This window comes from Oncorhynchus clarkii, chromosome 5 (genome assembly GCF_045791955.1).
Source record: "Oncorhynchus clarkii lewisi isolate Uvic-CL-2024 chromosome 5, UVic_Ocla_1.0, whole genome shotgun sequence".
In the NCBI taxonomy this organism is placed as follows: domain Eukaryota; kingdom Metazoa; phylum Chordata; class Actinopteri; order Salmoniformes; family Salmonidae; genus Oncorhynchus; species Oncorhynchus clarkii.
This window is the reverse complement of record NC_092151.1, coordinates 94,726,785-94,740,150: the sequence shown is the minus strand read 5'-3', so window position 1 is coordinate 94,740,150 and position 13,366 is coordinate 94,726,785. Positions and strand designations below refer to the sequence as shown.

Sequence of the window (13,366 nt, the reverse complement as noted above, 5' to 3'; positions counted from 1 at the left end):
CTGAGGAGGACGAGACTCTTGCCGGTTCCTGCTCGACTTTGCTTTTTTTAATGGCTTTTTAATGGCTATTTTTTCAATAATTATGACTTAGTCTGCTCTGAATATTCATGTAATAATTTCCTACCACCGACAAAACCCTTCTGATTCATGAATCAGAAGCTTCACACTTCTCTCGCTCGGCCTCCCAGATCTGGAAAAAATCAACATTCACTCCCTTTGTTCCTCGCACAGCGGCGTTACCTGTTGCTCTTCGCTGACATGACCTAAGGGCAACACCGGCCACGAAGAAGAGAAAGGACAGGGAAGACTCCAAGCTAGGCTGAAAAGACGGGCTACACGGCCTCCTCTTCCTGATGGTTCAGTCGCTGGAAAATAAACTTTGCGAAGTCAGAGGAAGACTTCAATCGCAGAGGGACCAAACCCCACTTCAATCGCAGAGGGACCAAACCCTACTATATGCCAACAGAATTCACCTGTTATTATCATCATCATCACAGCTGTGTTCAAGCAAACACCACGGCATCACTCAGCGAACTGTACAAGAATCCTCTCACCCGGAAGTAGAGTTTATTGTTGGGGGGGGGGGTTGACTTTAACCAAGCCGGTGGAAAATATTACCAATATGTATTCTGCCTCACAACAGGATCCAGCGTGCTTAACCATGTACACACACAAACATCTGTGACGCATACACAGCCAATCCCCCGCCCCCACTTTAGCCAATCAGATCACGTCTCTCTGTTCTTACTCCCCGCCTACAAGCAGCAACTCATGAGGGAGCCACCAACACAGAACAGTGAGGTGCTGGACAGAGGAGGCAGACTCCATGCTGCAGGACTGTTTTGACAATACTGATTGGAATACGTTCAAAAGATGAATCCACCCAGGGCTCATCCATCCACATTGAGGAAAAAAAAACATCCGGACACACTTCAACCAAAAACCCTGGGTGAACGGAGATATCCGTGCAATGCTAAGAGCCTGTACTGCAGCATTCAATGCAGAACGAACCCTGCCGACCCGGGGGCGTGCCACGCGTACAGGACAAGCAGGTACCATACAGCCTCACACTTGAATTGATGTTCGACAACTCAGACTCACATCGCATGAGGCAAAGACTACAGACAACAAGGGCAAATCCAGCTGGTGTGGTGCCAACCCGAAGCCTCCCGTTGTGCTCACCCAGGTCATCATGAAAGTGCTTGAAGAGGTTGATTATGGCCCACATCAAGGTCACAATGCCAGGTACACTGGACCCACTCCAAATCACCTACTGCTCCAACTGATCCACGGAAGATACCATTTCCATCGCTATTCACACGGACGTAACACACATGGACAAGAGCATCACCTGCTGTCATCTGCGTCCACATCACAGAGGACTTGACAAGGACCAACAACGCCCCCACATCAAGAGGCCGCAACAGCGTCTCCACTTCCTAAGGCGTCTGGAGAGAAACAAATTGGCACGCCGCCCGGGTCCTCTCCAAAATAATACCGCTGCACCATCGACAGCGTCCTGACCGGTTGCATCACGGGCCTGGTACTGGAAACTGCTCTGTCCACGAACCACAAGGCCCTCCAGCAGGTGGTGAAGATGGCCCTGTACATTACCGGGACCGTGCTCCCTCCCATCCAGTAGGGGGTGAAGATGGCCCTGTACATTACCGGGACCGTGCTCCCTCCCATCCAGTAGGGGGTGAAGATGGCCCTGTACATTACCGGGACCGTGCTCCCTCCCATCCAGTAGGGGGTGAAGATGGCCCTGTACATTACCGGGACCGTGCTCCCTCCCATCCAGTAGGGGGTGAAGATGGCCCTGTACATTACCGGGACAGTGCTCCCTCCCATCCAGTAGGTGGTGAAGAGGGCCCTGTACCTTACCGGGACCGTGCTTCCTCCCATCCAGTAGGGGGTGAAGATGGCCCTGTACATTACCGGGGCCGTGCTCCCTCCCATCCAGTAGGGGGTGAAGATGGCCCTGTACATTACCGGGACCGTGCTCCCTCCCATCCAGTAGGGGGTGAAGATGGCCCTGTACATTACCGGGACCGTGCCCCCTCCCATCCAGTAGGGGGTGAAGATGGCCCTGTACATTACTGGGACCGTGCTCCCTCCCATCCAGTAGGGGGTGAAGATGGCCCTGTACATTACCGGGACCGTGCTCCCTCCCATCCAGTAGGGGGTGAAGATGGCCCTGTACATTACCGGGACCGTGCCCCCTCCCATCCAGTAGGGGGTGAAGATGGCCCTGTACATTACCGGGACCGTGCTCCCTCCCATCCAGTAGGGGGTGAAGATGGCCCTGTACATTACCGGGACCGTGCTCCCTCCCATCCAGTAGGGGGTGAAGATGGCCCTGTACATTACCGGGACCGTGCTCCCTCCCATCCAGTAGGGGGTGAAGATGGCCCTGTACATTACCGGGACCGTGCTCCCTCCCATCCAGTAGGGGGTGAAGATGGCCCTGTACATTACCGGGACCGTGCTTCCTCCCATCCAGTAGGGGGTGAAGATGGCCCTGTACATTACCGGGGCCGTGCTCCCTCCCATCCAGTAGGGGGTGAAGATGGCCCTGTACATTACCGGGACCGTGCTCCCTCCCATCCAGTAGGGGGTGAAGATGGCCCTGTACATTACCGGGACCGTGCCCCCTCCCATCCAGTAGGGGGTGAAGATGGCCCTGTACATTACTGGGACCGTGCTCCCTCCCATCCAGTAGGGGGTGAAGATGGCCCTGTACATTACCGGGACCGTGCTCCCTCCCATCCAGTAGGGGGTGAAGATGGCCCTGTACATTACCGGGACCGTGCCCCCTCCCATCCAGTAGGGGGTGAAGATGGCCCTGTACATTACCGGGGCCGTGCTCCCTCCCATCCAGTAGGGGGTGAAGATGGCCCTGTACATTACCGGGACCGTGCTCCCTCCCATCCAGTAGGGGGTGAAGATGGCCATGTACATTACCGGGACCGTGCTCCCTCCCATCCAGTAGGGGGTGAAGATGGCCCTGTACATTACCGGGACCGTGCTCCCTCCCATCCAGTAGGGGGTGAAGATGGCCCTGTACATTACCGGGACCGTGCCCCCTCCCATCCAGTAGGGGGTGAAGATGGCCCTGTACATTACCGGGACCGTGCTCCCTCCCATCCAGTAGGGGGTGAAGATGGCCCTGTACATTACCGGGACCGTGCTCCCTCCCATCCAGTAGGGGGGGAAGATGGCCCTGTACATTACCGGGACCGTGCTCCCTCCCATCCAGTAGGGGGTGAAGATGGCCCTGTACATTACCGGGACCGTGCTCCCTCCCATCCAGTAGGGGGTGAAGATGGCCCTGTACATTACCGGGACCGTGCTCCCTCCCATCCAGTAGGGGGTGAAGATGGCCCTGTACATTACCGGGACAGTGCTCCCTCCCATCCAGTAGGTGGTGAAGAGGGCCCTGTACCTTACCGGGACCGTGCTTCCTCCCATCCAGTAGGGGGTGAAGATGGCCCTGTACATTACCGGGGCCGTGCTCCCTCCCATCCAGTAGGGGGTGAAGATGGCCCTGTACATTACCGGGACCGTGCTCCCTCCCATCCAGTAGGGGGTGAAGATGGCCCTGTACATTACCGGGACCGTGCACCCTCCCATCCAGTAGGGGGTGAAGATGGCCCTGTACATTACCGGGACCGTGCTCCCTCCCATCCAGTAGGGGGTGAAGATGGCCCTGTACATTACCGGGACCGTGCTCCCTCCCATCCAGTAGGGGGTGAAGATGGCCCTGTACATTACCGGGACCGTGCCCCCTCCCATCCAGTAGGGGGTGAAGATGGCCCTGTACATTACCGGGGCCGTGCTCCCTCCCATCCAGTAGGGGGTGAAGATGGCCCTGTACATTACCGGGACCGTGCTCCCTCCCATCCAGTAGGGGGTGAAGATGGCCCTGTACATTACCGGGACCGTGCTCCCTCCCATCCAGTAGGGGGTGAAGATGTCCCTGTACATTACCGGGACCGTGCTCCCTCCCATCCAGTAGGGGGTGAAGATGGCCCTGTACATTACCGGGACCGTGCCCCCTCCCATCCAGTAGGGGGTGAAGATGGCCCTGTACATTACCGGGACCGTGCTCCCTCCCATCCAGTAGGGGGTGAAGATGGCCCTGTACATTACCGGGACCGTGCTCCCTCCCATCCAGTAGGGGGTGAAGATGGCCCTGTACATTACCGGGACCGTGCTCCCTCCCATCCAGTAGGGGGTGAAGATGGCCCTGTACATTACCGGGACCGTGCTCCCTCCCATCCAGTAGGGGGTGAAGATGGCCCTGTACATTACCGGGGCCGTGCTCCCTCCCATCCAGTAGGGGGTGAAGATGGCCCTGTACATTACCGGGACCGTGCTCCCTCCCATCCAGTAGGGGGTGAAGATGGCCCTGTACATTACCGGGACCGTGCCCCCTCCCATCCAGTAGGGGGTGAAGATGGCCCTGTACATTACCGGGGCCGTGCTCCCTCCCATCCAGTAGGGGGTGAAGATGGCCCTGTACATTACCGGGACCGTGCTCCCTCCCATCCAGTAGGGGGTGAAGATGGCCCTGTACATTACCGGGACCGTGCTCCCTCCCATCCAGTAGGGGGTGAAGATGGCCCTGTACATTACCGGGACCGTGCTCCCTCCCATCCAGTAGGGGGTGAAGATGGCCCTGTACATTACCGGGACCGTGCTCCCTCCCATCCAGTAGGGGGTGAAGATGGCCCTGTACATTACCGGGACAGTGCTCCCTCCCATCCAGTAGGTGGTGAAGAGGGCCCTGTACCTTACCGGGACCGTGCTTCCTCCCATCCAGTAGGGGGTGAAGATGGCCCTGTACATTACCGGGACCGTGCCCCCTCCCATCCAGTAGGGGGTGAAGATGGCCCTGTACATTACTGGGACCGTGCTCCCTCCCATCCAGTAGGGGGTGAAGATGGCCCTGTACATTACCGGGACCGTGCTCCCTCCCATCCAGTAGGGGGTGAAGATGGCCCTGTACATTACCGGGACCGTGCCCCCTCCCATCCAGTAGGGGGTGAAGATGGCCCTGTACATTACCGGGGCCGTGCTCCCTCCCATCCAGTAGGGGGTGAAGATGGCCCTGTACATTACCGGGACCGTGCTCCCTCCCATCCAGTAGGGGGTGAAGATGGCCCTGTACATTACCGGGACCGTGCTCCCTCCCATCCAGTAGGGGGTGAAGATGGCCCTGTACATTACCGGGACCGTGCTCCCTCCCATCCAGTAGGGGGTGAAGATGGCCCTGTACATTACCGGGACCGTGCCCCCTCCCATCCAGTAGGGGGTGAAGATGGCCCTGTACATTACCGGGACCGTGCTCCCTCCCATCCAGTAGGGGGTGAAGATGGCCCTGTACATTACCGGGACCGTGCTCCCTCCCATCCAGTAGGGGGTGAAGATGGCCCTGTACATTACCGGGACCGTGCTCCCTCCCATCCAGTAGGGGGTGAAGATGGCCCTGTACATTACCGGGACCGTGCTCCCTCCCATCCAGTAGGGGGTGAAGATGGCCCTGTACATTACCGGGACAGTGCTCCCTCCCATCCAGTAGGTGGTGAAGAGGGCCCTGTACCTTACCGGGACCGTGCTTCCTCCCATCCAGTAGGGGGTGAAGATGGCCCTGTACATTACCGGGGCCGTGCTCCCTCCCATCCAGTAGGGGGTGAAGATGGCCCTGTACATTACCGGGACCGTGCTCCCTCCCATCCAGTAGGGGGTGAAGATGGCCCTGTACATTACCGGGACCGTGCCCCCTCCCATCCAGTAGGGGGTGAAGATGGCCCTGTACATTACCGGGGCCGTGCTCCCTCCCATCCAGTAGGGGGTGAAGATGGCCCTGTACATTACCGGGACCGTGCTCCCTCCCATCCAGTAGGGGGTGAAGATGGCCATGTACATTGCCGGGACCGTGCTCCCTCCCATCCAGTAGGGGGTGAAGATGGCCCTGTACATTACCGGGACCGTGCTCCCTCCCATCCAGTAGGGGGTGAAGATGGCCCTGTACATTACCGGGACCGTGCCCCCTCCCATCCAGTAGGGGGTGAAGATGGCCCTGTACATTACCGGGACCGTGCTCCCTCCCATCCAGTAGGGGGTGAAGATGGCCCTGTACATTACCGGGACCGTGCTCCCTCCCATCCAGTAGGGGGGGAAGATGGCCCTGTACATTACCGGGACCGTGCTCCCTCCCATCCAGTAGGGGGTGAAGATGGCCCTGTACATTACCGGGACCGTGCTCCCTCCCATCCAGTAGGGGGTGAAGATGGCCCTGTACATTACCGGGACCGTGCTCCCTCCCATCCAGTAGGGGGTGAAGATGGCCCTGTACATTACCGGGGCCGTGCTCCCTCCCATCCAGTAGGGGGTGAAGATGGCCCTGTACATTACCGGGACCGTGCTCCCTCCCATCCAGTAGGGGGTGAAGATGGCCCTGTACATTACCGGGACCGTGCCCCCTCCCATCCAGTAGGGGGTGAAGATGGCCCTGTACATTACCGGGGCCGTGCTCCCTCCCATCCAGTAGGGGGTGAAGATGGCCCTGTACATTACCGGGACCGTGCTCCCTCCCATCCAGTAGGGGGTGAAGATGGCCCTGTACATTACCGGGACCGTGCTCCCTCCCATCCAGTAGGGGGTGAAGATGGCCCTGTACATTACCGGGACCGTGCTCCCTCCCATCCAGTAGGGGGTGAAGATGGCCCTGTACATTACCGGGACCGTGCCCCCTCCCATCCAGTAGGGGGTGAAGATGGCCCTGTACATTACCGGGACCGTGCTCCCTCCCATCCAGTAGGGGGTGAAGATGGCCCTGTACATTACCGGGACCGTGCTCCCTCCCATCCAGTAGGGGGGGAAGATGGCCCTGTACATTACCGGGACCGTGCTCCCTCCCATCCAGTAGGGGGTGAAGATGGCCCTGTACATTACCGGGACCGTGCTCCCTCCCATCCAGTAGGGGGTGAAGATGGCCCTGTACATTACCGGGACCGTGCTCCCTCCCATCCAGTAGGGGGTGAAGATGGCCCTGTACATTACCGGGGCCGTGCTCCCTCCCATCCAGTAGGGGGTGAAGATGGCCCTGTACATTACCGGGACCGTGCTCCCTCCCATCCAGTAGGGGGTGAAGATGGCCCTGTACATTACCGGGACCGTGCTCCCTCCCATCCAGTAGGGGGTGAAGATGGCCCTGTACATTACCGGGACCGTGCTCCCTCCCATCCAGTAGGGGGTGAAGATGGCCCTGTACATTACCGGGACCGTGCTCCCTCCCATCCAGTAGGGGGTGAAGATGGCCCTGTACATTACCGTGACCGTGCTCCCTCCCATCCAGTAGGGGGTGTCGTGACGGCGGCAGCAAAATGTAGATGCAACTCAATATAAGAAACGTGCTATAACCTTTTATACACTGTGTACATTCATGCTACACACACAATCATCACAACCCCCAGACTGCTATTATCTTGCTCAGTTCATACCCTGCCCCCCCCCCCCCATCCACAATAAACACAAATTTTGGACTAGAAATTCTACCTTCCTGTACTACACTGTTTGTTCTATTATACTCAGACATTTACTTTGTTCGTATTCGTACGTTTTTATTATTTGTTGATCTTGCATTGTCCAGAAGGAACCTGCATGTGAGCATTACGTTGGGCGATGTATACCATGAGCATCCCGTACATAAGACTAATTTAAAATTTTAAAAAACTTGCAACTTGAAACTGAAACTCTCCTAGAAATGGTCATTCACATTCTCTTTACAACCCAAAACACTTTGCTCCTGATGAATCTCCTCCTGAAGTTAATATCCTGATGAAACTCCTCCTGTAGTTAATACCCTGATGAAACTCCTCCTGTAGTTAAAACCCTGACGAAACTCCTCCTGTAGTTAAAACCCTGATGAATCTCCTCCTGTAGTTAAAACCCTGATGAATCTCCTCCTGTAGTTAAAACCCTGATGAATCTCCTCCTGTAGTTAATACCCCGATGAATCTCCTCCTGTAGTTAATACCCTGATGAATCTCCTCCTGTAGTTAATACCCTGATGAACCTCCTCCTGTAGTTAAAACCCTGATGAATCTCCTCCTGTAGTTAAAACCCTGATGAATCTCCTCCTGTAGTTAAAACCCTGATGAATCTCCTCCTGTAGTTAAAACCCTGATGAATCTCCTCCTGTAGTTAAAACCCTGATGAATCTCCTCCTGTAGTTAAAACCCTGATGAATCTCCTCCTGTAGTTAATACCCCGATGAATCTCCTCCTGTAGTTAATACCCTGATGAATCTCCTCCTGTAGTTAATACCCTGATGATGAATCTCCTCCTGTAGTTAATACCCTGATGAACCTCCTCCTGTAGTTAATACCCTGATGAATCTCCTCCTGTAGTTAAAATGCTGTGATGAATCTCCTCCTGTAGTTAAAACCCGGATGAATCTCCTCCTGTAGTTAAAACCCTGATGAATCTCCTCCTGTAGTTAATACCCTGATGAATCTCCTCCTGTAGTTAATACCCAGGATGATGAATATCCTCCTGTAGTTAATACCCTGATGATTAATCTCCTCCTGTAGTTAAAACCCTGTGATGATTCTCCCCAGCCCACTTTCCTCCTTCATTGTGCAGTGTAATAAAGGCCACACTTATCACTGGTTTTATCAGAGGCTTTAAAATCATTTCCTTCTATCAGAGACTTTCATAAGAAAATGTCAACCGTTTTAATATGTAGCCAACCTGTAAATTCAGCATATCTTTCATCCTGGAATGTTGGTTTGTAGCCTCTGTCTAGGCTTTCTACGATAAGATTTGACCTATGACCCAACATGTCGTTTCAGTCCGACCCCTTCTTATTGTTTAACCTGTCATCATGATTAACATAACCAATAAGTAGGGATCTGATAGAAACAACAGTTTTGATAACCAGCCAAGTTGTGAAATGCAGCACATTTTTCATTTACGAAATGTTGGGTACAGATGTAGGATCTTGTTTTGACCACCCTGTTGCAAGAGAACTCTCCTTCGACGGAACACATTTAAAACATGTATTTGAGGTTTAAAAAGGCTTCCGAAGGCTGCAATTTCCACTTCAAATTAATTTCAGACCTGATTTTCCCCTTTTGAAAAAATGTATCAAGCTTTTCAAAAATTTCCATTCACAATAATCCACATAATAATTCACATTTCCTGTTGCTGCAGGATCCTTTTCCTGCTGTAGCAAACTGGCTCAAATTAAGATCCTACAGATGTATGTTTGTCTAGTCTTTCTACGATGACATGTTGTTAACCAATAATCATATATCATTTATTAATGTTGGCTTGTTCATAATCTTACTGTTATTAACCAATAATCATATATCATGTATTAATGTTGGCTTGTCCATGATCTTACTGTTATTAACCAATAATCATATATCATTTATTACTGTTGGCTTGTCCATGATCTTACTGTTATTAACCAATAATCATATATCATGTATTAATGTTGGCTTGTCCATGATCTTACGGTTATTAACCAATAATCATATATCATTTATTAATGTTGGCTTGTCCATGATATTAGTGTTAACCAATAATCATATATCATGTATTAATGTTGGCTTGTCCATGATCTTACGGTTATTAACCAATAATCATATATCATGTATTAATGTTGGCTTGCCCATGATATTACTGTTAACCAATAATCATATATCATGTATTAATGTTGGCTTGTCCATGATATTACTGCTATTAACCAATAATCATATATCATGTATTAATGTTGGCTTGTCCATGATCTTACTGTTATTAACCAATAATCATATATCATGTATTAATGTTGGCTTGTCCATGATATTACTGTTATTAACCAATAATCATATAATGTATTAAATGTTGGCTTGTCCATGATATTACTGTTGACCAACATTGGTTCAGAAGAATAACAACAGACATTTCAAGAGTGGATAGAGAGAAGATGTGTTCCATATGGCACCCTACTTAGTGCACTACCTCTGACCAGGGCTGGCACTCTATTCCCTAATTTAGTGCACTACTTTTGACCGTGGACCCATAGGGAATAGGGTGAGGGTGTCATTTGGGATGCACACAGACGCTTGGTGACCTGAGAGCATTAGTGAAATATAAGCTATACTAAACGCTTTCAAGCTATATCAAAAAAATATCTAAAAAACGGACTCCTCTCTTTTAACCTCCTGCTGTGGCTTCTCACACACATTTCACAAATGATCTTCCACATATTATTGTAGGACTAATCTTTTTTTTCCTTCATATGAAAAATTACCTCAATGCCTTCCCTCCCGACTGTGATCGGCTTTAGCTCCTAAAGAATAAACCCTTTTAAAAAAAAGCACAGCAATATATCACTCTCTCTCTACTCTTACTGGGATAAATGTTCAGATAAACCCTGCTTCTGGTAAGGTCACAGTCCTCACTTGTATAACTGTCAATGTTTTTTTGTTGTTGTTGCCATATCGACCACTTAAAAGCATAAGTTGACGCAAATCCAACCGGACCTCACAACAGCAGGCCGCGTGTACGGTGGCGTGTGGGCGGAGCCGTGAACAGAGTGCCCCGTGGTGGCGGTGGGGTTATGGGCAGGCATAAGCTACGGACACCAAACACAATTGTATTTTATCGATGGCAATTTGAATGCACAGAGATACCCGTGACGAGATCCTGAAGTCCGTTGCGAGGACCATTTATTTAAGGTATCTGTGACAGATGCATATCTGTATTCCCAGTCATGTGAAATCCATAGATTAGGGCCTCATGCATTTATTTAAGGTATACTGATTTCCTCATATGAATTGTAACTCAGTTAAATATTTTAAATAGTTGCATGTTGCATTTTTATTAGTTTATTTATATATACTAAACAAACAAACAATGACAGCATAATAACTAAATCATTGTTAACACAGTAGAGCTTTCCCCTCTGACCCCTGTAGACGGTGTTAGCAGTAGGGCTTTCCCCTCTGACCCCTGTAGACGGTGTTAGCAGTAGGGCTTTCCCCTCTGACCCCTGTAGACGGTGTTAGCAGTAGGGCTTTCCCCTCTGACCCCTGTAGACGGTGTTAGCAGTAGGGCTTTCCCCTCTGACCCCTGTAGACGGTGTTAGCAGTAGGGCTTTCCCCTCTGACCCCTGTAGACAGTGTTAGCAGTAGGGCTTTCCCCTCTGACCCCTGTAGACGGTGTTAGCAGTAGGGCATCATCATGCATTGACAGGTCAATATTGACTTTGTGTTTTAAACAAAGAAAACGTCTCTATTGAGCCAACGTGCATGGGGCTAAGCTGACTAGGGCCTGGCATCTGTCATCGTGTGTGTCAGAGCCAGGGCACTAGTCCTATTTCTTCCTGAGTGAAACTGCTTCCCAAATGGCACCCTATTCCCTATATAGTGCACTACTTTTGACCGCAGGCCATAGGGCTCGGTTCAAAGTAGAGCAGAGCACCCCTGTGGGCCCTGGTCAACAGTAGTGCACTATATAGGGAATAGGCTGCCATTTGGGAAGCAGATCCAGTGCCATTAGCGTGGAGCTAGCATCTCGCTAATCCCAGAGGAATCAGTCAGTGCATGAACTCTGACCCAGCAGCACTAAGAGGTCAGGGTTAATGCTACTTGTCGGCACTATACTGTCTTTTCAGAGGATACAATGATAGTCTTCATTATTATTTTGGGGGGGAATTTTCAGTAAGAAGGAATCGTAGTCAGTTGTCAAACAATTATTAGCACTATTTTTAGGCCAGTGTCTAAACAACGTAAAATCTACTATTAAACCTGCACCAAGCGGCTCCCCATCCCAGAGAGTGACAGTGGAAAAGCTAAAAAATTTAAAATAAACAATGAACCAATCTCTTCCGAGACCAACAGGGATGAACCAATCTCTTCTGAGACCGACGGCGATGAACCAATCTCTTCTGAGACCGACGGCGATGAACCAATCTCTTCTGAGACCGACGGCGATGAACCAATCTCTTTTGAGACCGACAGGGATGAACCAATCTCTTCTGAGACCGACAGGGATGAACCAATCTCTTTTGAGACCGACAGGGATGAACCAATCTCTTCTGAGACCGACAGGGATGAACCAATCTCTTCTGAGACCGACAGGGATGAACCAATCTCTTCTGAGACCGACGGCGATGAACCAATCTCTTCTGAGACCGACAGGGATGAACCAATCTCTTCTGAGACCGACGGCGATGAACCAATCTCTTCTGAGACCGACAGGGATGAACCAATCTCTTCTGAGACCGACAGGGATGAACCAATCTCTTCTGAGACCGACGGCGATGAACCAATCTCTTTTGAGACCGACAGGGATGAACCAATCTCTTTTGAGACCGACAGGGATGAACCAATCTCTTTTGAGACCGACATCGATGAACCAATCGAGACCGACGGCGATGAACCAATCTCTTCTGAGACCGACAGGGATGAACCAATCTCTTCTGAGACCGACGGCGATGAACCAATCTCTTCTGAGACCGACGGCGATGAACCAATCGAGACCGACGGCGATGAACCAATCGAGACCGACGGCGATGAACCAATCGAGACCGACGGCGATGAACCAATCTCTTCTGAGACCGACAGGGATGAACCAATCTCTTCTGAGACCGACGGCGATGAACCAATCGAGACCGACAGGGATGAACCAATCTCTTCTGAGACCGACAGGGATGAACCAATCTCTCCTGAGACCGACGGTGATGAACCAATCTCTTTTGAGACCGACAGAGATGAACCAATCTCTTCTGAGACCGACAGGGATGAACCAATCTCTTCTGAGACCGACAGGGATGAACCAATCTCTTCTGAGACCGACGGCGATGAACCAATCTCTTCCGAGACCGACAGTAAGGCACCAAATTAAAACAGGCTGGTGTTTTCACTACACTACTTTAATCTCTGCTCCGTCAAAGTATGAATGGCGAAAACCTGCTAAAATTGCTTCTAAATGAAGTCTAACACAGAAATCATGATTTAGACAAGTCAAACTAGAAGGCAATCAAACCCTTAATACAACGATTATCCTTATTTAAAAGAAAGCAGATAATCTCCTCCTTGGATTTAGTCTCCTTAAAGAGGATCCTTTGACTAATTGCTCTTGTTAATCAAGCGTTAGGTTTAATTGTTGACAAGAGATCCACTCGGATGACTTAAGAGTGTAAAAAGAAAAATCCCATCTCAAAACAAAATCTCTCCCCAATCTAGGAGCTGCTAGGATAGATAACATCTTGAAATGAAGTGAGAGCTGATTAAAAGGCATCCTAAGATTTCATGTTTGTGTCCCAAAATGGCACCCCGTTCCCTATAGATGACCTGGAGCCCCT

The 13,366-nt window shown here is 51.2% G+C and overlaps 1 protein-coding gene and 1 pseudogene across 1 annotated transcript; one reads left to right on the top strand and one right to left on the bottom strand.

Annotated features, from left to right (window-relative positions):
• LOC139409587 (lipoma-preferred partner homolog) overlaps positions 1-13,366 on the bottom strand; it is a 526,233-nt pseudogene that overhangs the window by 491,249 nt on the left and 21,618 nt on the right.
• Positions 999-12,906, top strand: LOC139409806 (clumping factor A-like). Its single transcript, XM_071155182.1, has 3 exons — positions 999-1,052; positions 1,187-1,245; positions 11,901-12,906. The coding sequence occupies exons 1-3, from the start codon at positions 999-1,001 to the stop codon at positions 12,904-12,906; spliced, it is 1,119 nt and encodes a 372-aa protein (XP_071011283.1).

Coding starts and splice junctions, on each gene's coding strand:
- LOC139409806 (XM_071155182.1), top strand. CDS start 999: ATGCAGAACGAACCCTGCCGACCCGGGGGCGTGCCACGCGTACAGGAC. Junction 1,053..1,186: donor CACGCGTACAGGACAAGCAG/GTACCATACAGC, acceptor GTGCTCACCCAG/GTCATCATGAAAGTGCTTGA. Junction 1,246..11,900: donor CATCAAGGTCACAATGCCAG/GTACACTGGACC, acceptor CGAGACCAACAG/GGATGAACCAATCTCTTCTG.